Raw genomic sequence first — 25,814 nt, 5'->3', positions numbered from 1 at the left:
AGTACACTACAGTCATATGTGCACACAGTCATATGTGCACTTTCACTTTCCAAAAGTAATTTGAAGTGGCCTTCCGTGCTGGCGGGAGATCTATTTTTTTTCCTCGAAAATAACAATAACAACATGTTGTAGGCCTACAGCTGAAAACTTTTTGATTACGTCCATCGTCCAAACTGGAATGTAGACTATTTTCGTCTCGAATGCTTTTGCGCGTCTATCGTCTGAATGAATCTATCCACCCTGGGCCTGTATTGAAATGTAAATAGCCTACAATCATACTTTCATTTCTGAATCAATATGTGCAACCCAATATGAACCGGTTCGTTAATTATTAAACTGTTAATAATATTCAGTCATCTGGTAAATAATGATCTTTTTTTTCAACAAAGAAAACTGAATTGAAGAGGTGGACTGCATTTGCGATCGGCGCCAATGGACCCGTTGGATTTTTTGACAGATAAGCAGTTACTGCAGTATTTCCGCTGTAGTAGAACAGAAATGTCGTGCATGGAGCAACCACACACCTTTCTTAACCAGCTCAGAGACCACCACCTCATTCCAGAGAAAATGCACACGGTGAGTAGTAGAGACCGCAACATTTCTATAGACATATCCGCCTGCCCACTCAAAGGTTCAATTTAATCCCATCTGTCACAATACCGAAAAACAATTTTTGTAAGCCGACTTCTGTAAGCTAAAAAACAAATAAATAGTTGAAATGTTTAGATATTTTGTTTAATGTTTAAGGGTCGAGTTTACATATGTTCCTTAATTTTCAATACATTTACTTTAAAGGGGTCATTATGCATTTTACGTCATTTATTGGCAGCTCGGTGGCAAGTAAAATTATGTATTTAATATTAAAGTACACCTACTGTAATATAAATACAGTATCATAGCAAGTACTGTGTAATGACACAGTACATTACCTTAAAATCGACTGTATTAGGTCTATACTGTAAAAAAAAGTAAATGCTACCATCATTGAAATGAATGAATGATTGGATGAATGAATTACATTTATTGAGGTGAGGGTTTATATTTCACAGTATTTTACTGTAATTACAAGAGATTGGTGCAAGATTTGACAAAATATTTAGGAAGAGGTCATCATCTGAGGAAGTCTGTGAAGGAAGAAACCAAATTGAAAGTGACATGTCTGAAAAACAGATTTTCACCAAGTCAAATCCATGTATTGTGTTAGCGGTATCATGATACTTGTATCTAAACCAAAGTAGATCATTACAAGATTGTTCTATACAGCACATTAGTTGGGGTCTCTGTAAGCTTCAATATGAGTTCCTAAACCTAGCATAAAAGTGTATCCTTGTAGCTGTGTGGGCTAATATATAAATGTTTGCCTTTTGGTAAATTGAGCCAATGGCCATGGGGTAAGTTGAGCCAATTGAAGTGTTTCCTTCCCAGGCTTAATGCTTAATGCAAGGCATTATTGCTGGGATGTGAGTCAACAACAGGGCCTATGTTAAAAGTGTTGTAAAAAAGTGTTTGTTAGGTATTAACTCACATTAACTCAGCACCGGGATTAAAAACTATAATTGAATATGTACAGCGGGATCTGTTAGCAGAAAACAAAAGGTAAACAAATATTAACAAAAGGTAAACAAAAGTTTGCTTAACATAACTTTTTTGTTGTTGGATTTTTACAGCAAATTTCCTGCAATTCTACACATTTTGCCATGTGGTGGGGAGAGGTTTTTGCAGTTTTAAAAGCTAATTATGTGACACGGGCTAATTGAGTGACTGTCAGTGAGTGACATAAAGAGGAAATCTGCTGATGCACAACCAAGTTTCGAAATTGCATCTTGTGTGCTATTCTACTATTCTAACTCTCACCAGTAAGTTGAGACCCCGACCGAGTCTCCCCCCCCCAAAAAAAGTATATATTGGTTTAAATAAAAAAAACATATCTACACCTGCATATCTCAGCACAAATACCCATATGAACCAGGTTTACACCTGTGGCCATGTCCCAATACTCTGATAAACCCGGGACCCTTGTGACTATTCAGCAAAACTCACATAAGGTATACCATTGTGTAAGAGACACTAAACAAACATTTCATACCTCTGTGTCCGCATACATTTGGAGTCGGAAGTTTACTTACACCGTAGCCAAATACATTTAAACTCTGTTTTTCACAATTCCTAACATTTAATCCAAGTAAAAAATTCCCTGTCTTAGGTCAGTTAGGATTACCACTTTATTTTAAGAATGTGACATGTCAGAATAATAGTAGAGAGAATGATTTAGTTCAGGTTTTATTTCTTTCATCACATTCCCAGTGGGTCACTATTTGCACTTTTCACACCAAAGTACGTTCATCTCTAGGAGACAGAACACGTTTCCTTCCTGAGCGGTATGGCGTGGTCCCATGGTGTTCATACTTGCGTACTATTGTTTGTACAGATGAACGTGGTACCTTCAGGCGTTTGGAAATTGCTCCCAAGGATGAACCAGACCCTTGGAGGTCTAAAATGTTTTCTGAGGTCTGAGGTCTCAGCTGATTTCTCTGATTTCTTTTTCCCATGATGTCAAGCAAAGAGGCATTGAGTTTGAAGGTAGGCCTTAAAAGACATCCACAGGTACACCTCCAATTGACTCAAATTATGTCAATTAGCCTACCAGAAGCTTCTAAAGCCATGACATAATTGTCTGGAATATTCCAAGTGGTTAAATGCACAGTCAACTTAGTGTATGTAAACTTCTGACCCACTGGAATTGTGATACAGTGAATTATAAGTGAAATAATCTGTCTGTAAACAATTGTTGGAAAAATTACTTCTGTCATGCACAAAGTAGATGTCCTAACCAACTTGCCAAAACTATAGTTTGTTAACAAGAAATTTGTGGAGTGGTTGAAAAACAAGTATTAATGGCTTCAACCTAAGTGTATGTAATCTTATTCCTTCTTCAACTGTATGTAGCTACGACCCTACTATGCAGGGGTAGACCTGCTTTACAGTTTATGAGTAATCAGGCTTAGTTGACTAATTGGTGTTATAACACTGTACTATGGGTTTATCTATGCAATGATAAGTGTATACAGGTCAATGGTCACATGAGTAAGATAAGCAAATAACAGGGTTGGGGTGTGCAGAGAATAGCTGCATATACAGGTACCTGAAAAAAATAAAGGAAACATAAAATAAGAGTTCTGGCTGCTCTGTTATTATGTGCATTTTCCTGGCATGGTTTTGGTTTACTCAGTACCTTAGAGGGCAAGGTGAACATGAATAAATATACAGCCATTCTGAGTGATCACCTTCAATCTATGATGAATCATTCCTCACCTGATGAGAGTGGTCTCTTCCAGGATGACAATGCCCCTATCCACAGGGCAAGAGTGGTCACTGAATGGTTTGATGAGCATGAAAACCATATGCCATGGCCATCTCAGGCACCAGATCTCAAGATTCTTGAGCGGTGCCTGAGACAGTGTTTTCCACCAGCATCAACAAAACACCAAATGATGGAATATCTTGTGGAAGAATGGTGTCACATCCCTCCAATAGATTTCCATACACTTGTAAAAATGTATGCCAAGGCGCACTGAAGCAACTGGGATGAGGTGTATTGGAAAAGGAACTGGGGTCTATGATTAGTAAATAGGGCATTTATGGCTAGGATATTGGTGTTCCGGTACTTGATTGTATCAATATTAGGGTGTTGGCATGTGGGTGTTAGGGTTAGGGCATAGGGTTAACGGGGCTGGGGTGTGTGAGTAATTGGGTTTAGGTGTGTGGGTAAGTGGGCTGCAGTACAATGCCAAGCGTCACGTCTGGAGGAAATCTGGCCCCATCCCTACAGTGAAGCATGGTGGTGGCAGCATCATTCTGTGGGGATGTTTTTCAGCAGCAGGGACATGGAGACTAGTCTGGATTGAGGGAAAGAGGAAAGGAGTGCTCAGGACCTCAGACTGGGGCAAAGGTTCACCTTCCAACAGGACAACGACCCTAAGCACACAGCCAAGACAACGCAGGAGTGGCTTCAGGACAAGTTTCTGAATGCCCTTGAGTGGCCAAGCCAGAGCCCGGACTTGAACCTGATCAAATGTCTCTGGAGAGACCTGAAAATAGCTGTGCAACCACGCTCCCCGTCCAACCTGACAGGGCTTGAGTGGATCTGCAGAAAAGAATGAGAGAAACTCTGCAAATACATGTGTGTTAAGCTTGTAGCGTCATACCCAAGAAGACTCGAGGCTGTAATCGCTGCCAAAGGTGCTTCAACAAAGTACTGAGTAAGACTCTGAATATTTATGTAAATGTGATATTACATTTTTTTATGTCTAAAAAATGTCTAAAAACTGTTTTTGCTTTGTCATTATGGGGTATTGTGTGTAGATTGATGAGGGGAAAACAACAATTTAATACATTTTAGAATAAGGCTGTAACGTAACAAAAGTCAAGGCGTCTGAATACTTTCCGAATGCACTGTATATAGATATTGCGGTTGAGGAATAGTGGTAAATGTGTTTTAATTTTATTATCGTCAGAGCACTGCATGTTCCTATCAGTCACAATTGTGACTGAGATTAAAACATACTTTTTTACATGCTTTTCAATATAAAATATAAAAGAAATATGGATTACATGTCAGGGTTCCTAATGGCATAAAATTTGCATAGTGGCATGTCTGGGCGGAAATAGCAGCAATAAACTAAATCCCACTAAGCACAGACCAATGCTGACGTCTTTTTAAAATTCTTGTTCGGATTTAATTTTCTTTTTTTCTTTTTTTGGTGTGGTCCAGAGCGGCCTTTATTCCAACATCCACGGGCGTAGATGTTTGGACCAAATCTTAACCAATCATAGACGTCTATGTTTGGTTCAGATTTGGTCCTGTCCCGACCGGTCTTGATTTAGCCCAAACATAGACATGGATGATTGGTTCATATTTGGTCCGGACAATATTTGGTCCAAACATGAATGTATATAATTGGTTCAGATTTTGTACAGTAGAGTACAGTGCAATACAGTAGAGCACAGTACGGTAAATAAAATAAGTATAGTTCAGTACATTAGAGTACAGCATAGTAGAGTATAGTTCAGTATAATGTACTGTATTGTTTAATAATTTACTCTACTGAACTAAACTGTACTGTACTACTCTACTGATTTAAACTCTACTGTACACCTTACTGTACTGTAGTACTCTACCGAATAAAACCCTGATCCAACCTTGTAACAAAACAAATTGTAGAATACAGAATTCTTTGGTAAAATTCTTCCCCCTATTTTGAAAGTTCCTGGAAGAACCTTTTGGGTTGCCACACCAGCGGAACTTGCCGGTTGAAAAAGGTTCCTTGAGGAACTGCTCTGGAAAGGGTCATCGAGGGTCTTCGAGGAACCCCTGTGTAAAGGTCAATGATGTGTATAAACCCTGGATGACTGAAAGTGGTTACTGTATTGAAGCCACCGTGCAGCCATCTTGGTACTCTTCCATTGTAAAAAATACATACATTTTTGACGAGTTTATTGCATACTTTAAAATTATAAAATGTGAGCTTAACGTAAGATAAATATTTTTAACAAATCCTTAAACTATTTGGTTTTTGAATATTAATGTTACTGTCTGCCCTACAACAAAAAATAGTTAAATACATTTATTCCTGAAATACTGTATTACTGTATAGTAATTCCATTCATTCCTCTGCAGGACTGCTGTAAATCTCTCTCGGAGAAGGTGACTTTTATCAATATATTCGGGTCTATTTACGCTCAAATTCGAAAGTGCTAATTAGCATCAAAGTAGACATCCTGCAAGAATACAAATCCCTGCAAGCTCCTTGCACATCATTTCTAGCTGACACCTTTGCTGGTATTGTGTCAATTTTAAACTTGCACAAGACATTTCACAGAATTGTCCATTTAAAGAAATGTAGATCATGTATTCATGACTACATTTAGCTAACGTTAGATAGTTAATCCAGAGATTCTAACCGTTGCCTCGATTCAAAAGTCTCGTCCAGATCATCATGGCATTTGTGGTTCTTTATGATAACCTCATTAGTAGCTAATTAGCATTTCATTTTTTTGGGGGGGGGGGGGTAAATACAGGCGAATATAATGATAAAAGTCACCTTGTCCTAGAGAGATTTACACGGTTATCAAATCGTCACGCCAGGGTAAGCCTACATGAAACACAGCCCTTATTTTAAGTGTTTAAAAAAAAACGATGGGAAAAATGAAGATTAGAAAAACGATTGTAACCATTTCCCGGCTTGACTGCTAGAGGTTCCTTGAGGATCACCAGCGTTCATTGGGTCAACACTAATTCTAGGAGTGTACAAACAATATAAATAACAGGTCTTTGAATGTTATTGTAAGAGTGGACTTTGGAGTTGATGATCATTGATTAGTAATGCCTGACGTGTGCCCATTAATTTCTGTCTGTAAAAAGGAACTGATTGGGATGGCAGTTGCATCTAGAGAATCAAATCTACCTCTCTACTCCAGCCACAAATTGTTAACCCCCACAAATTGGACCATGGTGTTGTATTTGACCCCTCCTGCAGAAGCTGATTCGGTGTAAGAGTAAGGAGGTGAGGGAGAAGGGTGTGTACCAGGTGTTGGACTGGGTGGAGGCAGAGAGGCCCAACAGCATCAAGGTGTTCTGGAAATGTGTGTTCAGGGACCACCTCCTGCTGCAGTACCCCACGTTACGCCTGCTCCGAAACCGCCTGCTGGACGGTCAGTTCTGGAGCCTTCACTCTTATTGTTGTATTATTATGGTATTATTATGGCATTTGTATGGATAGGTTCATATCTATATATAATTATAATTCCTAGTAGAGTATATATGTAGTCACAATGGTGGATACTTTGAAGTTGAGGTTCAAAGCCCTGTCTAATTTGTAATAATAATACTTTTTTATTAGGTGTACATGAATTAGGTTGCATGCTTTACAAAATTTTGACACCAATCCCTTGTAGGGTCGTTCACATTCTATGAGAATCTGCCAGAGAAGGTGGAGAAGGAAGAGGGGGAGGAGGATAAGAAGAAGAAGGGTTCAGCGGAAGGAGAAGATGAGGAAGAGAAGACAAGAAGGAAAAAGAGGAACCAGAAAAAGAGAAGTGAGAGTGTGGAGGAGCAGCCCAGCACGTCCACACAGTCCAACCCCAGTCAGAAGAGGAAAGTTCAGAGGCCGACCTACTGTGAGTCTCAGGCTTCATGTTCCCTGGGGGAAAGAGGAGGACTTGAGTAGGGAAGTCTAAAGTACCTCTAACTTCAAACAGACATTTTCTTGAGTAAATATTGACTCCTGAATTCATAGCGTAGGTAGTAGGTTTGTTTTTTAAGGGGGGTGAATATATTTTTCAAGTCACATCTTAATGACTGTCCCCACCGTGTCCCCATGCAGCATCTCCATTCAGTAAGAATGAGAAAGCTGACATCTGGACCTGGCCCATCTACAAGACCCAGCTCCCAGTCACCTGTGGGGACAAAGAAGGCACGCTCAACAGGGACAAGCTGGCCAAAGGTAAGTCATAACAAGGACTTTAAATGATGTGTTTATGTGTAATGCTGGATGTGTTTTGGCCGAATATCCGTGCCTGAGACCAAGTGGCAATCTGCAGTTGCTACATACATTTTTGGATTTATACATTTATGATATGTACCCATTAATTCTTTGCTGTATACGCTTGTTTAACTCCAATGTTTGTAAACAAAGTAAATGTAAACACACACTCTATACCCTCAAAACATGGTTAAAACTAGAATGTTAACAGCATGGATGGTCAGTCCTTGCCTCCATAGCTCTTTTTTTCCACCACCATCCCTGAGCTTGTAACGAAACAGTGGTGTGGAATGGTTTGTTATTGTTCAAATTGCTGGTTGCCCCTTTAAAAACTCCTCAAAACCAGGGCCCGTATCCACAAACATCTCAGAAAAGGTCCTAGGAATTTTTTACGACAGTTTTAAAACAAACAAAAATCTCAGGTTTCAATCACAGTCAGGCACATGTGTATTACGGTCTATTTGACTTTGCATGGTCTTAATTTGTGGTAGTGTGTATGATGTCTGACTTCCTCATTGGTTTGTCTCAGGGGAGAGGTGCATTGTGGTTCAGATTTGCTGGTTGATGTCTTACTTCCTCATTGATTTGTCTCAGGGGAGAGGTGCATTGTGGTTCAGATTTGCTGGTTGATGTCTGACTTCCTCATTGGTTTGTCCCAGGGGAGAGGAGAATTGTGGTCCGGGGTTGCTGGTTGACGTCTGACTTACTCATTGTTTTGTTTCAGGGAAGACATGCATTGTGGTCCAGGGTTGATGGTTCACCCCAAGTGGCTTTCAGGAGTTTGGGGGGAAGAAGAGCAGTAAGAACTGGAAGTGCAGTATCCGCTGTAGAGGCACCACTCTGGGAAAACTGATCCAGGTACAGCATATATTTTGATTTAATTTATTTGACCATTTAAAAACACAATTCAACCAGACGTGATAACACAGAAAGGTTGAACAGCTTGGTCACTTTTCATACTCTAATCAGGCCTATGTCATTTGGACAATGTTGCCATACATTACACTCTGTGATATATATAAAAAGGTATGTTTCATATACAATTTCATATAGAGGAGACTGCCGTTGGTTGTCACACATTTTACTCTTCTCAGCACCAGTATATCTTACAACACTCTTCAATATTAGGAGGAACTCCAAGGTCTTGGGTTGAAATGGGGGCTGACCCTTTTTATCTTCATATCTAATTAAAAAATGGAGTCACTGTAAGACCTTTAAACAGGTTAACATTCACAAGGCTGCAGGGCCAGACAGATTACCAGGATGCACACTCAGAGCATGCACTGACCAGCTGGCAAGTGTCTTCACTAACATTTTTAACCTCTCCCTGACCCGTCATCCATAGATGACGCAATCTCTATTGCACTCCACACTGCTCTTTCCCACTTGGACAAAAGGAACACCTACTTGAGAATGCTATTCACTGACTACAGCTCAGAGTTCAACACCATAGTACCCTCGAAGCTCATCACTAAGCTAAGTGCCCTGGGACTGAACACCTCCCTCTGCAACTGGATGTTGGACTTCCTGACGGACGCACCCAGGTGGTGAGGGTAGGCAACAACACATCTGCCACGCTGACCCTCAAGACCAGGGCACGTCAGGGGTGTGTGCTTAGTCCCCTCCTGTACTCCCTGTTTACCTACGACTGAGTGGCCACGCGCGACTTCAACGCCATCATTAAGTTTGCCGACGACACGACTGTAGTAGGCCTGATCACCGACGACGTTGAGAACCTAAAGGGAGGTCAGAGACCTGACAGTGTAGTGCTAGGACAACAACCTCTCCTTCAACGTCAGCAACACAAAATAACTGATCGTGGACTACAGGAAACGGAGGGCCGAGCACACCCCCATTCACATCGACAGGGCGGTAGTGGAGCCGGTCCTGAGCTTCAAGTTCCTCGGTGTCCACATCACTAAGGATCTATCATGGTCCATCTATCATGATCCTTCCCCCTGAGGAAAGGCTGAAAAGATTGGGCATGGGCCCTCAGATCCTCAAAAAGTTATACAGCTGCACCATTGAGAGCATCTTGACTGGCTGCATCATCACTTGGTATGACAACTGCTTGACATCCAACAGCAAGGCGCTACAGGGGGTAGTGTGTATGTTCCAGTACATCACCGGGGCCAAGCTCTCTGCCGTCCAGGACCTCTATACCAGGTAGTGTCAGAGGAAGGCCCAAAAAATGTCAAAGACTCCAGCCACCCAAGTCATAGACTGTTCATTCTGCTACTGCACGGTAAGCGGTACCAATGTACCAAGTCTGGAACCAATAGGACCCTGAACAGCATCTACCCCCAAGCCATAATACTTATAAACAAGACTGCTAAATAGCTAATTAAATGGCAACCCAGACTACCTGCATTGACCCTTTTTTGCAATAACTCTCTTGCACTGATTCTATGCACAGAACCTGGACTCTACGCACACATTCACACATACTTACACTGACTCCCCAGCACATACATAAAAACACACACTACATACACCCACTTGGAATAAATATTTTCCCGAGAATCTACCAAGTCTCAATACCAGGAATAATTCATAATTATCCAGAGTCTCTGGAAATGTCCATAACAACTGGAAGTGCCCATTTTGCCCAACCAAGATATGGTCACGATGCCAGGGTTCTCCCCAAATAAGAGGGGCGCTGCACCACTATGTAAAGATTTCAGAGCAAAGAAAACTGCTATTTAGTAATGTTAGAATGAACTTATAATTATTTTTTCATTATATATATTTTTTCTCTCCAATTTCGTGACATTCAATTGGTAGTTACCATCTTGTCCCATAGCTGCAATTCCTGCACTGACTCTGGAGAGGTGAAGGTTGAGAGCCAGGCGTCCTCCAAAACACGACCCGCCAAGCCACACTGCTTCTTGACATACTGCTCGCTTAACCCGGAAGCCAGACCCACCAATGTGTTGGAGGAAACACCATACAGCTGGTGACCTGGCCAAACCCAGCTGGGTCATGCAGCCGGCTGCGACAAAACCCAGGTTTGAACCCGGATCTGTAGTGATGCCTTGATAGAAGGATCGTTGATCTCCAATGACATTGTTGTTATTTGCAAAACAGAACGTTATCATGTTCCTCAATTAATTCAGCGCATTTCAGCAGTAGGCTATCTCGACACAGAGCGCTTTCAGGACGCACAGAGCACAACCCGACTATAGCGTTGTGAAATCACACAAACTGCAGTCAAATGAGAATTCCAATGACCGAAGTTGCTAAACAAATGTCAGAATATTTTAGAAAATTCTAGTTGATGATTATAAAGATACCAGATCAGCTCATGAATAATGGGGAAGTGAATAGTTCAAATAGTTTAAATATCAAGGCATCTTTAATATCCATATCTACTCTCGTATCGTTTGTTGATCACACATTCTCTACCGAAGCTCTCATATGGGCAGCTAGAACGAGACAGCGCAGAGAAGCGGGGGAAATATTACAGCGGTATTTTGATATGCGTAGGCTAGAGATGTGCTTTCACAATGCAACCTATATATTACAGAATAAAGTTAGGATTTATCATGCGTGACATGAGTCAGGATTTGGGGTTTCAGTGGGATTGGGACTGGATAGTTAAATAGCCTAGGCTCTAGGACAGGAGAAGATAGCCTTTTCCCTCATGCCTCTCTGAATTGTTAACAGACTTCATGTCTGTGACAGAGACGCATATGTAGTGAATTGTGCATAGACCTATCAAATTTGTGACTGTCTGAAGAGTCACAATGACAGCTCAAAGAGGCACACTTTCTTTTATAGGCTATACAGTAGGGGTTAGACCCTGTAGGGTTTATTAACTGCATTCAGGTCCCGTGTGCAGTCCGGCAATGTCAATTATGTGTGTGCTTTGAATTCATGTCAATCCCTGACACCCACACACATAACATGCATACTAACACCACTCACACACACACACACACTTTCACACTCACCACATATGCTGCTGCTACTGTTAATTATCTACCCTGTTGCCTAGTCGCGATGCCCCTACCTACAGTGCGTAGCTACCTCAATTACCTCGTTATCTTTAACTCTGCATTGTTGGAAAAGGACCCATAAGTAAGCATTTCACTGTTAGTCTAACCCTGTTAGCGTGACAAATAACATGTTATTTTATTTTAGAAGCCTTCAAACACACTCTGTCCACCTGTGACAACCAGCCCCATCGTGGGGTTGGATGTCACAATGCTTGCTTGTTGCTTATTGCTTTTGTAACAAGAAGTGAAGCAATGTAGCAAACAGATTCTTAGAAATAGCCTTTCTTTGATCAAACAATATTCCTAAAAAAATGTATGCCTTAAGAATAACATGACATTTTTAGCAAATGTGTGTCTATTTGTGTGTTTGAACACACGTGTCTGTGTGTGTCGGTGTGTGACAGGAAAAATGTGTGTGTGAGAGAGAGGCAATGAAGTGACCTCTTTATAGCAGCAGTGCTACTCTATGCAGAGTTTGTTCCAGGTAAATGTTGTAAATCTTTAGCCATTCCTACATTTGCGAACAAAAACAAGCTACATTTACGTCATTTAACTGATGCTCTAATCCAGAGAGTGATTTACAGGAGCAATTAGGGTTAAGTGCCTTGCTCAAGGGGACATCAACAAGGGCTCTTAACCACTAGGCTATCTATCTCTTCGCAGCAAAATCTGATTGCAAGAATTTTGTAAAATAATCAAATGGAAAAACTGAAACGTTTTAACCCAGTGTTGTTTTGTGTATCAGTTCATAAACCACGTACCATGGAATCGGCAACATCGAAAATCTCTTCCTAACTATTTTGCGACCTACCTGGCGCAGCTTTACATTTTTTGGTCCTTAAATTAAACTGGTATACATTTTTTAAATCGCAATTTTCTTTAACAAATGTTGGTCTTTAATGTAGGGCTGAGAGACAAGTTCCTTACCTTCTTCCCCTTCCACTTTTGTGATAATGTGGCAATCAGTTGGTTGTAATTTTGGATAATGCAGACATTTCCATATCATTAACAAAGATTATATATATATTTTTTTAAATCAATTAGTATATTTGAGTTTAACCATACTATTTGTTCTAATATTTGTTCTGTCTTTTCTGATGCATAAAACTGAAATTGCAACCAGCTTTCTATAGCCTGTTTTAAAAATAGTGATATATATATTATTTTCAAATAACCTAAAGTGAGAAGTTGTAATCTCAATAAAGGGAAAGGGCAATTTTTTTTACACGAGGTGAGCCATTTTTACTAATCTGCTGGAAAACCAGTTCGGATTTCAGTTCAACTTTTGTATGACTGAAGCTTTTAGTCAAGGCTTTAAGGCTTTAATATTTAATCATGTCCACCCTCCGAATTCATATTCATTATATAAATTGGCCTGTTTAATTTTGCTCATATAATACTTTTTTTTAAAGTCGTTTGGTGTAGGCAGGACCACAAGTAAATAGGTCAACTGGATGACTCAATCATTTTAAATGCTGGTTAACTCGTGGCTTGACCTAAAGACTCCAAAATAGGTTTGAAATATAGCTCTCCCTTTCCTCTTTTCAACAAACGTACGTTCATGGATACTCCCATAATTCAAACATTTACAAAGAAAATATCACGCATATTTTTTTACTTGTACTTATAAAAAACATACATTCTCCTCACCTTAATGTTTTGTCATGCGGACATGAATTGACCAGGTGGATGCGTTATTTTGAAGAATTCACGCAGCTCCATTTCGGTTGGTAGTAATTAGCACTGTGACAACCAACCCGTGAGACAACCAACCCCGGTCTCCCCTACTCTTACCACAGCATATCGGTTTATCATTACATATACCAGAAAATTGGGCCAGACAGAGCAACGAACTATAGCTACATTATAACCTTTTTGTTTTTCTGTAAAGAAACTAACTCTACAGGTATTTCACTGATATGCCATTCAGTCACTCAACACTAAAAAGCAATGTCTGTCCCCCTTTCTCTACCCCATCCCATCACCATCCCACGCACCTCAGGAAGGTCATTTAACTTCACCAGACTTTAAAAGAAGAAAGAGTGCACAGGTAGGAGACCAAACTTTCAATATACCACATCCTCTGGATTAACAGTCAAACTACAAATGCTCTCAAATGCTTAGTACATCCACATCATACTGTATATCTCGATAACAGTTCACCCACATCACTCTATGTAAAAAATACTTTGTAATAACTGAATAACTGTTCGGAGGTCCCTTACGAATTAATAAAACGGTAACACAGCATGGTAATTCAGCTTCTGTAAGTACAACCTCTTACCATACTGGGCATAGAAACATGTGGAACCATTGAAAATGCATAGAAAGTGCTGCATCGTCATAGCATCTGAATACATGTTGTTTATAAATGTTAGTCATAAATCAGTTTTATTGCAACATCTGAACTTGACAACAGCTTATCCGTTGATATTCTGATGTTTATACGGGCATGAATATATATTTCTTGTGCGTGATCATACTTTGACCAATGATCATTTTGTTTGTCCATGTTCTTACCATATTGGATAAAGAAGAGTCTATTATGTGACTGATATTTGTAAAACTGGTCTGTCCCTTTTCTCATATCTAGGCCAAGAGAGTACTGTTTCTCTCTAACCAATCAGCAGGCTCAATCACAGGTATGTACAACAATCACAACTCAATGGAATCTTTCTGAATCCTTTAGACATGACTATCTGGTAAAGGGGATGGTGTTGTCTCTAACTTTGTGTTTTTGTTTGTTATAAGGTTTTGTGACCTTTCACACTTATATAATAAACCAACTTTCCCTAAACCTCTTTGTTTATCTTTACTTCAGAATCTGAGGAGAATGACGATGATGAGGAGGAAGAGGAGGAGGAAGAAGCTGAGCAGGAAAAAGAGGAAGTCTTCAAAGTCACCTGTGGAGCCATCAATGGAATGCTACATAAGGATCGGTTTGTATCAGGTACATATTTTATTCTCAGAAGGTTTAATAAACAACATTCTATAGCTATTGCCATGTCTTTGAAACTATTGAAGGTACTGGAGACACTTTTACATGTTGGCAACCCTCTTTCTCTGGCTGCACCTCAAATACTGACCCCACTTAGTGCTTTTATCAAGCAGAAAACCCATTTCAGCAGATCCACAAGGTCTGCCATGAGAGGTGACTATATAGTTCCCTTAAGGAAAAGCACCTTCAGTCAGACTGCTTTCACTGTGAGAGCTTCCCATGTCTGGAACTCACTGCCTTCAGACACACGTAACTGTGCAACACACAACCTGTCTGTAGTTTGTGAGGTGTGTAGATATTGTTTGTTCATTTTCTGTATTTTGTTTGGTTGCTTATTGTGTTATTGCTCTTTCTGTCTGCATACTAAGAGTTAGTTGTCATGTGTTGCTGCTCTCTGCTCTGTATGTGCTCATTGTCTGTACTGCCGAGGGACTGCGGTCAAAGGTTTGCCGACTTGCTAAAACCGGCACTTGTACTGAAAATGTCCCTGCAAAAATAAACGTAACAAAGTGAAGTAAATTACAACATTTTTGCTATTATCTATAATACGCTACAAGTTATTTTACCATAGCCCCATGTCACTCTGGTCAGCTGTAATGTGCCATATTGGATTTATACTAGGGTTATAATTGGGTTTAATTTGAGTTTGTCCTTCTGCCCCTATCTTCTCTGTTGCCCCAGGGTCGTGTGGAAAGAGCATCCGTACGGAGCTGCGCTGGATGACCCCGGTGGAGTTTGTGAAGGGGGAGTCAGCTCTGGAAGATCCCTCCTGGAAGAAAGACATCCAGTGGGACGGGAAACCACTCAGCGTCCTCATCGAGGTGCAGACGGAAAGATAACAGAGATAGAGGAAGGGAGATGACAGAAAAAATTGTGTTTGACATTTACCAACCTACTGTACAAGGAATGGCTTAAGATAGTCTGCAAGGTCTTTAAGGACCTGCGATGAAAACATTTCCCTTCTTAAAAAACGTTTTACTAGTTCTACTACTGTCTTTGTTTGTTTCTCATTTTCAGAGTAAGATCTTGGTCATCCACTCTCTCCTGTGTAAGTGCAAGCTGTGCAGCTCCACGGCCAAAGACAGGGTACGTTTCCCCCTCGATCCTCAGGAACATGGTGGCACCCACTTACCAATCAGCCAATCACATTGGTTAAACGAATGCTTCAGTTGTAATAATGAAATTCCAAGATGTTTCTTAACATCACTGTATAGGGAATGAATGAATGAATTACATTTTCGTGTCAAATCATCAGTCAGCAACCCATCCCTTTCAGGATTAATTGACACATAAACAAGCATTACAATGATTCACAGTGATAATTATTCTGGTGTTCTGCGCAGTGAGCACCTCATGAATAATGAAAAATAAATCAGTACATAATAAGTAGATAAGGTTATCCAAGCAATAATAATAATAATAATAATAACCCTAGACCAGTAAAAATAATAAAAAATAAATACAGAAAAATTCAACAGAAGGTGTTTCAACCTGATCTTGCATAAAGACAAGATTCAAGTGTGAGATCAGAGAGATCAGAGAGAAGACTGTGAGACAGCCCTACAGACAATCTATACACATATGTGCACTTTGCTATATAGGAGCTAAATACTTTTAGAATGTAATTACTGGTCTCCCTTCTTTTATTCCAGGCTTTATTAAAAAAATCAGCAAACAGAAATACACAATGTACAAAAAAACATTTCAGTTTCTCCTCATCACTCAGCCACATATTGCCAGGGTAAATCTGGCGGGCTTTCTGGAATAAAGAAAAATGTATATATCGCGGTAGGAAGTGCAATAGATGCACAAATGAATGTTATTCTCTATTTCTTCGAGGTCACAATAGTTACATCGTTTTTCCTCATCCATTTTACCATTATCCCGACCTGTTTCAATCCACAGGGGAAATATCCCTGGTCTTACACATGGCGATCTCTTGCTTTTAGGTAGGTTGTACATAATATACTGTATCTCTCACACACAAATTCACACTTAATCAAATCAAAAGGTTCATGGGTTTATGAAACTTGTTAAGGCTAGGCGCCCCGCAAGCGGGATAACTTCCTGTGAAACTGCAATTCAAATAAATAATCATAAAAATTATGAATATTAAACATTTAGGAACATACAAGTCTTATATCGTTTAAAAGTGTAAATTCTTGTTAATCTAACTGCACTGTCCGATTTACAATAGGCTTTACAGCGAAGGACGGCGCCCCACATCAAAACATTTTTCCTCCAGCACAGGTTTCATAAATTCACAAATAGCGATTAAATATTCACTTACTTTTTGAAAATCTTCCTCTGATTTGTGATCCAAAGGGTCCCAGCTACAACATGTAGTGTCGCTTTGTTAGATAAAATCCTTCTTTATATCCCAAAAAGTCTGTTTAGTTGGAGCCATCGATTTGAGTAATCCACTCGTTCAACATGCAGAGAAAGGAATCCAAAAATCTACCGCTAAACTTTGTTAAAACAAGTCAAAATACGTTTCTATACAATCCTCAGATACCCTAAAATGTAATTAAACTATAATATTTCAGACGGAAAGAAGTATGTTTAATAGGAAAATGATATTGGCAGGAGCGCGTCCTCTTTGTCGCGTGCTAATTTCCAACTCTTGAGTCCCTGTATCAAAACTCATAATTCTTCCTCGTTTGGGAAGAAACAAGCCTGAAGCGTTGAACAAAGACTACTGATGTCCAGTGGAAGCCATAGGAATTGCATACTGGAAGCTAGATTTAAAAAAATCCCTATATGTTCTAGCATGGGCTCTCAAAAAAAAAATATGGTTGGTTTTTCTTTGATTTTCTCCTACCATATCTTGTGTGTTATAGTCTCCTACATTAGTTTAACATTTCTACAAACGTCAGACTGTTTTCTTTCCAATGGTACCAATTACATGAATATCCTGGCTTCAGGGCCTGAGCAGCAGGCAGTATATTTTGGGCAAGTCAGTCAGGCGGAAATGGAGAAAAAAGACCCTAGCCTGTATCTCCCCCACCCATTTATTTTCATATTGTGTTATCAGTTGTTTCTAGTGACTATATCTCCCTTAATTTGGTCTTCGTACAAATGTCAAAAGTCAGACTGTTGGAAAAGGTCCAACATTTTGGTTGCCCAAGCTCCTCCTGTGAAGAGATCCCATTGAAAAACATTCCCAGCAAGTCTATTCCAAAGTCTCACCATGCACGCCTTCCATCTCACTTCCCCTGGGTTCCCAGTCCAGTTATTGCCAGCATAGGCGCAAACTTGTGAACACCTAAAGAATAAGTACTGCTTTGAGATACTTCTTAGCATCTCACACTCCTGCTGAATAGTACACAACAGGGCACACATGTCTGAAAGTTTGGAATATGTGGCATAACCAATATCTTTGAGTGTTTTTGTTTTTCCTATAAATCCCCCAACAGCTCTACATGCTGAGTCAGCCAGGGCAGATGTGCCGTATTGAAAGGTCTTATGTTCATCAAAACAAAGACCCAAATATGTATAATTGCTAGTAAACTCAAGAATGTCTTCACCACCACAAAATTGAAAACCAATTGGCTGGACGTAATAACATTTTCCGGAGGTTTTGTTCAGTTTCTGCCATAAAAATACATCAGCATTTCATCATCATATCCTACTCCAGTATTTAACTGTTTCGTTTATTTTGACAAATCATTCATAAACATAGCAAACAGAGTTGGTGATAAGGCATGTCCTTGTTTTACACCCGAGGGTGTGGGAAACCAATCTGTACGATATTCGTTATCACACAAACAGACAGTTGGTGCTTGATTGTTAACCATTTCCTTCTCACCTTCCTCTCTTCTCTGTCTTGGCAGCATGATCAGGATAACGATGACGACTGCTTCATCTGTAGAATCCAGGGTAGCTTGATATGCTGTGATGAGTGTCCTCGCTCCTTCCATCAGAGATGTCATCTTCCGAATGTGGATGGCGCCATGATGGGGTGAGAAGAGTTGAGGGTTGATGAGAGACAGTGTGAGAGAAAGAGATTGATACAAGAGAGGTCTGTTTGTTCTGTGTACTGTAGGTAAACGTAGCTGTCATCTTATTTGTGCACTATTGAAATGTTTGTGTGCGTGTGTGTGTATAATCACAGGGATGATTGTCCATGGATCTGTACATTCTGTGTACTGAGGGCCAGTCAGTCGTGGCGCTACCCCAAACAAATTACCTACCAGGAAGCCTTAACCCGCCAAATCTCGGACAACCTACTGGTGAGGAGCCTGAATTAATGACTTCTACCATTGGGCCAATTGCCTCAAATTGCCTGTCCATTATAATCATCATTATATACTTCGCATGAAATAATTATTCAGAATTAAATGTAAGCAATCCTTGACCAGTCACATAATGGTGTGTTTACTCTGACAGGAATGCCAGTACCTCCTGCTGTGTCTATACCATGCGGACGAGGACCACATCTTTGTGGCAGATCCTTGCATCCACGTAAGTTTGCTTGGATCCATCTCTCTCTCTCTCTCTCTCTCTCCCTCTCTCTATCTCTCTCTCTCTCTCTCTCTCTCTCTCTCTCTCTCTCTCTCTCTCTCTCTCTCTCTGTTCACATATACAGTTGAAGTCGGAAGTTTACATACACCTTAGCCAAATCCACTTAAACTCAGTTTTTCACAATTCCTGACATTTAGTCCAAGTAAAAATTCCCTGTCTTAGGTCAGTTAGGATCACCACTTTATTTTAAGAATGTGAAATGTCAGAATAATAGTAGAGAGACATACATACACCCAATTAGTTGTTGGTGTAACTGAGTCAGTTTGTTGGCCTCCTTGCTCAAACACCCTTTTTCAATTTTTCTATGGGATTAAGGTCAGGGCTTTGTGATGGCCACTCCAATATCTTGTTGTCCTTGAACCATTTTGCTAGAACTTTGGAAGTATGCTTGGGGTTATTGTCCATTTGGAAGACACATTTGCAACCAAGCTTTATCTTCCTGACTGATGTCTTGAGATGTTGCTTCAATATATCCACATAATTTTCCTACCTCATGAAGCCATCTATTTTGTGAAGTGCACCAGTCCCTCCTGCAGCAAAGCACCCCCCACAACATGATCCTGCCACCCCGTGCTTCATGGTTGGGATGTTGTTCTTCGGCTTGCAAGCCTCCCCCTTTTTTCTCCAAACACAACAATGGTCATTATGGTCAAATAGTTATATTTTTGTTTCATCAGGCCAGAGGACATTTCTCCAAAATGTACGATCTTTGTCCCCATGTGCCGTTGCAAACCGTAGTCTGTCTTTTTTATGGCGGTTTTGGAGCAGTGGATTCTTCCTTGCTGAGCGGCTTTTCAGGTTATGTCGATATAGGACTCGTTTTACTGTGGATATAGATACTTTTGTACCTGTTTCCTCCAGCATCTTCACAAGGTCCTTTGCTGATGTTCTGGGATAGATTTGCACTTTTCGCACCAAAGTACGTTCATCTCAAGGAGACAGAACGCGTCTCCTTGCTGAGAGTTATTACGGCTGCGTGGTCCCCTGGTGTTTATACTTGTGTACTATTACTTGTACAGATGAACGTGGTACCTTCAGGCATTTGGAAATTTGCTCCCAAGGATGAACCAGTCTTGTGGAGGTCTACAAAAACAAAATCTGATTTATTTTGATTTTCCCATGATGTCAAGCAAAGAGGCACTGATTTTGAAGCTAGGCCTTGAAATACATCCACAGGTACACCTCCAATTGACTCAAATGATGTCAATTAGCCTATCAGAAGCTTCTAAAGCCATGACATAATTTTCTGGAATTTTCCAAGCTGTTTAAATGCACAGTCAACTTAGTGTATGTAAACCTCTGACCCACTGGAATTGTGATACAATGAATTATAAGTGAAATAATCTGTCTGTAAACAATTGTTGGAAAAATTACTTGTGTCATGCACAAAGTAGATGTCCTAACCGACTTTCCAAAACTATAGTTTGTTAACAAGACATTTGTGGAGTGGTTGAAAAACGAGTATTAATGACTCCATCCTAAGTGTATGTAAACTTCCGACTTCAACTGTATGTTCAATTGCCAGGTGAGAAACTACACCAGTGTGATAAAGACCCCTATATGGCTGGACAGGGTTGTGGAGAAGCTGCAGCAGAATCTCTACCAGTCAGTGCAACACTTTGTGTCTGATGTGTTGCTTATCTTCACCAACTGTGCCACATTTAACAGGGTAAGACTGCACTACTGCAGTATCCAATGTGAAGACTCGAGGCAACATATTTTAAAACATCTTGGAATTGCGCTAATGCATGTATAACATTTTAACAATGTGTCTTTGTTTAATCCATAACAAATATGAATTAGGCTAAATGAGTTGTGTTTATTGCATTTCTAGTTTATTATGTTTTCTAAAGAAATGTGTCTGTCTTTTTTTAATGAAGGATAATGCAGAGTTCCGTGTGATGGGCGAAAGATTGAAGGATCTATTTGAGAGAGAGTTCAAGAGTACATTCAGTATCCAGCTTCAGCATCCAACTGCATCCAACAGCCAGTAGAGCCTTCATCAAGTCTGTACTGTTATCTCACTATGAGACAACAGGGAATATTCACCATGCCCTGGTCTTTCTATACAGCCTTCATACAGACTTGCATGTACATTATTATCCATCTAGTCCTTTCATGAATTTCTTTCATTCGTTCTAGCAGTCAAAATGGACCTCTGACAGTCTCTATGGGGTGCCTCAGGGTTCAATTCAAGGTCCGACTCTCTTCTCTGTATACATCAATGATTTTGCTCTGGCTGCTGGTTATTCTCTGAACCACCTCTACGCAGACGACACCATTCTCTATACTTCTGGCCCCTCTTTGGACACTGTGTTAACTAACCTCCAGACGAACTTCAATGCCATATAACTCTCCTTCTGTGGCCTCCAACTGCTCCTAAATGCAACTAAAACTAAATGCATGCTCTTCAACCGATCGCTGCCCGCACCTGCCCGCCCATCCAGCATCACTACTCTGGACGGTTCTGACCTAGAATATGTGGACAACTACAAATACCTAGGTGTATGGTTAGGCTGTAAACTCTCCTTCCAGACTCACATTAAACATCTCCAACACAAAATTAAATCTAGAATCGGCTTCTTATTTCGCAGCAAAGCATCCTTCACTCATGCTGGCAAACATACCCTCGTAAAACTGACCATCCTACCGATCCTCGACTTAGGCGATGTCATTTACAAAATAGCCTCCAACACTCTACTCAACAATTTGGATGCAGTCTATCACAGTGCCATGATTGAAGGATCTATTTGAGAGAGAGTTCAAGAGTACATTCAGTATCCAGCTTCAGCATCCAACTGCATCCAACAGCCAGTAGAGCCTTCATCAAGTCTGTACTGTTATCTCACTATGAGACAACAGGGAATATTCACCAGGTCTTTCTATACAGCCTTCATACAGACATGCATGTACATTATTATCCATCTAGTCCTTTCATGAATTTCTTTCATTCGTTCTAGCAGTCAAAATGGGTGTGTGATGATAATTGAAATAGAATGATGGTGATAACATTGCATTTCACACAGTAAATGTTGCTTTGTTAACTTCTCATGCAAGAGCCTTAGAATTCCTCACCTTCCAGGTTCTTACTTTTGATTAGGCCTCACTAGATTCATGTCCAGGGATTCTGTCAAAAATAAACTCAGGAATTTTGAAAACATTGTACAACATAGGTCTACTTGTTTGACTGTAGCCTACCAGAATGTGGTTCTGTTGAGGAGAATGTCATCAGACAGAGCAGCAGCCCCCTCTTCAGGGCAGTTAGGTCAGCGTCTGCTTTGGGTCTCTGCCCTCATTCAGGGCCTCTTCACGCTGGTAACGTCACCACAATTGCCAGCAGCAAATCTCTGCCCAGAGCTGCGCAGCAGCGTTGCGCAAACATGCTTGGTAAAGAATGCTGCCATTTCTCTTCAGCTTGTTGTAAAGTCACAGATCCGAGAATGCAAATACTGCAATAGTGGCTTATTTTGGTCTTGTAGACACAATTTCTTTATGTCTAATTGAAAGACGAAAACTTTTTCCTTTTAATGATGGAGAGAAATAGTCATCCTATTTAGACGTGGTCAAGCGATTCCATAACCAAGACAGTGCGCATGGTAGAAGCGGTAATGTGATTTGACGATGAACTACAGTCAGGTCAAGACCCTGGTGAGGACTACGAGCACGCAGAGACGGTTTCTGACAGTTTGTGCAGAAATTCTTTAGTTGTGCAAACCCACAGTTTCATCAGCTGTCCGGGTGGCTTGTCTCAGACCATCCCGCAGGTGAAGAAGCCAGATGTAGAGGTGCTTAGCTGGTGTCGTTACACGTGGTCTGCGGTTGTGAGGTCGGTTGGACTTACTACCAAATTTTCTGGAACGAAAATCTACTTACTGTAGAGAAATTCGCATTCAATTCTCTGGCAACAGCTCTGGTGGACATTCCTGCAGTCAGTGTGCCAAAGCACGCTCCCTGAAAACTTGAGACATCTGTGGCATTGTGTTGTGTGACAAAACTGCACATTTTAGAGTGGCCTTGTATTGTTCCTAGGACAAGGTCCACCTGTGTAATGATCATGCTGTTTAATCAGCTTCTTGATATACCACACCTGTCAGGTGGATGGATTGTCTTGGCAAAGGATAAATGCTCACTAACAGGGATGCAAAGAAAGTTGTGCACACAATTTGAGAGAAATAAGCTTTTTGTGCATATGGAACATTTCTGGGATCTTTTAATTCAGCTCATGAAACATGGAACCAACACTTTACATGTTGCATTTATATTATGTTCAGTATATTATCACACACTCACAAACTGAAATCATGTGTGTGTGTGTGTGTATGTGTGTGTGTGTGTGTGTGTGTGTGAGCCTCAAATATCACATTCATGTATTTGGTCTCGTTTGCATGGTCAAACAAAAACAACTTAATGATTATAGATTATAGATCCTTCCACAATGCAGGCAATTGCTGAAGTTGGTGCAACTGTTTTAAGGGATAGACCTTGGGTTAAGGGTTAAGGGTTAGTGATTTTTCTGCAAAAAAACATGCTCTCTTGCTCTTCGCCGTGGCCATCTGCAGGTACTGCATATCTCTTTCAATACACTCACTGGGCTCACAATCTGAGGTAGCAACTGCGTCAGATCTACAAATCACCATTAGCTGCTAAGCAATGAGCTAGACCCATCCACTTGGTTTGCAACTCAGTGGACCTGCGCTCCATTTGCTAAAATCTTTTTATTCCACCTGTTTAAATTTGCCATATCTTGAGAGAAAAAAAGATAGGGACATGCGTTTTGCTTACATTTTGCTCCTTTTTCTGAAAATAAGATTGATAACCATGACCAGGCATTTCAATCACCATGGGTCACCACAATGTGTAGCCAGGAGAGCAGTGCTAGTGCTCACCAAGTAGCCATATCCTGGTAATATCACATTATCTGATATAATTATAATAATGGGTTATTTGCTAGAGCACCCTGAATTGAAAATGTTCTTCTGTATGAGTTTCATCCCATACATCAGTGCTTTCAAGTTTGTATCTGTATATTCTTTTTACGAGCTAATGGTAGCGAAAAAGAAAATACTTCTGCATTTCCCAAACTGTCAACACATTGCATATAGGCTCAGGATAACGAAGGATAAAGTTGGTAAGCTGATATTCAGAACTTAAATAGCCAATAGGACTAATAAAGCCAATGCCGGTGGGTCTACCATATCGATGGGCATTCATCAAATTCTATTGAGGGCCGACATGGTAGGCTAAACCTCAATAAGCTCGAGCCAATGTCTTTTTGACATATTTTTTGGGGGTCCTGTCCGCACCTGCAGTCTTTGCTTTGTGTTTTACAAATGGTAGGCCTCCCACATAGATGGGCATTCCTAAAATTCTATGTCAGGCGACACTGTAAACTATACCTCAGTAAGCACTGACCGACACTGATGCCTTCTGGATGTCTTTTTTGGTCTTTGTCCAATGTCTTTTTTGGTGCCATCTGGACCGGCCTCGGTTTCCATATCCACAGATGTTGCTTGTTGGTCCACTCTGGACCACTCATAGGTTTGGTTCAGATTTTGTCTGGTCTGGGCGAGCTTTGATTTGGCCCAAACATAGAGGTCTATAAATTACGTACTTTCATTCAGAAACGAAAATTAACCTGATTTCAACATCTGGAAAATGCATATTTTCACCTTTCATTCAGAACCTAAATTGAACCTAACTTCAACGTCTTGAAAATACGGATAGTAGAGGTCTTTTTAACGTCATTTTTGCTTACTTGGGACAATTCTCGTAAGGGGCGGATATTTTGTTGTCCCGCCGAGCGCGACCAGGACCGTCACATGAGCACTTTCACTTTCCAAAGGTCAACCTCATTTGAAGTGGCCTTCCGTGCTGGCGGGATATGTATTTTATCTTCGAAAATAACAACAACAACATATTGTAGGCCGCAGATGAAAACGTTTTGATTGCGTCCATCGTCTAAACTGAAATGTAGTGTTTTCGTCTCGCATGCTTTTGCGCGTCTACAGTCTGAATGAATCTATCCACCCTGGGCCTATATTGAAATGTAAATAACCTACAATCATACTTTCATTTCTGAATCTATATGTGCAACCCAATATGAACCTGATCATTAATTATTCAGTGAACTGGTAAATATAGCAATTTTCAATAAAGAAAACTGAATTGAAGAGGGCAACAGCAGTTGCGATCGGCGCCAATGGACCCGTTGGATTTTCTGACAGATAAACAGTTACTGCAGTTTTTCTGCTGTAGTAAAACAGAAATGTCGTGCATGGAGCAACCACACACCTTTCTCAACCAGCTCCGAGACCACCACCTCATTCCGGAGAAAATGCACAAGGTGAGCAGTAGAGACCGCAACATTTCTATAGACATACCCACCCACTCAAAGGTTAAATTTAATCCCATCGGTCACAAAAACATGTAGGCCTACTTACAAGCTTTAAATAAATTAAGGTTGTACTTAACACATAAGTCACATATTATGCATTATTAAGGTGAAGTATGATTCAGAGAAGTTTCATTAGATTTCTCAAAATTGTCACAAGACAAGGATACATCTCCAAGGTTCAGACCTAGTTTTACACCAGAAGTCTGTATTCAACAGCTTAAAAAACAAATATTGTTGAAATGTTTTAATAGTTTAATGTTTTGAGGGTCTAGTTACATAGGCAATGTGCCTTAATTTTCAACAAATTCACTTTAAAGGTGTCATCATGAATTTGACAGTAATTTATAGGCAGCTCGTGG

The 25,814-nt window shown here is 40.4% G+C and overlaps 2 protein-coding genes across 2 annotated transcripts in view; both read left to right on the top strand.

Moving 5' to 3' along the window:
* On the top strand, positions 1–21,629 carry LOC139421044 (nuclear body protein SP140-like protein). Its single transcript, XM_071171537.1, is given in 16 exon segments — positions 1–258; positions 390–576; positions 6,537–6,711; positions 6,955–7,176; positions 7,383–7,502; positions 8,266–8,399; positions 13,542–13,589; positions 14,133–14,181; positions 14,361–14,489; positions 15,219–15,358; positions 15,555–15,623; positions 18,371–18,498; positions 18,652–18,769; positions 18,927–19,001; positions 20,587–20,730; positions 20,942–21,629. Coding segments are annotated over 15 exon segments (1,809 nt in total). The 5' UTR covers positions 1–258; positions 390–432; the 3' UTR covers positions 21,056–21,629.
* A 3,046-nt stretch (positions 21,630–24,675) lies between these two features.
* The window catches only part of LOC139421020 (nuclear body protein SP140-like protein), a 28,601-nt gene continuing 27,462 nt past the window's right edge, over positions 24,676–25,814 (top strand). Inside the window, exon 1 of the mRNA XM_071171493.1 lies at positions 24,676–25,404. Coding sequence (XP_071027594.1) covers positions 25,261–25,404 — 144 coding nt within the window. The 5' untranslated portion in view covers positions 24,676–25,260. The remainder of the gene's footprint in view (positions 25,405–25,814) is intronic.

The sequence above is a fragment of the Oncorhynchus clarkii genome, chromosome 12, assembly GCF_045791955.1.
Source record: "Oncorhynchus clarkii lewisi isolate Uvic-CL-2024 chromosome 12, UVic_Ocla_1.0, whole genome shotgun sequence".
Taxonomy (NCBI): domain Eukaryota; kingdom Metazoa; phylum Chordata; class Actinopteri; order Salmoniformes; family Salmonidae; genus Oncorhynchus; species Oncorhynchus clarkii.
This window is presented reverse-complemented; position numbering and strand designations above follow the sequence as displayed.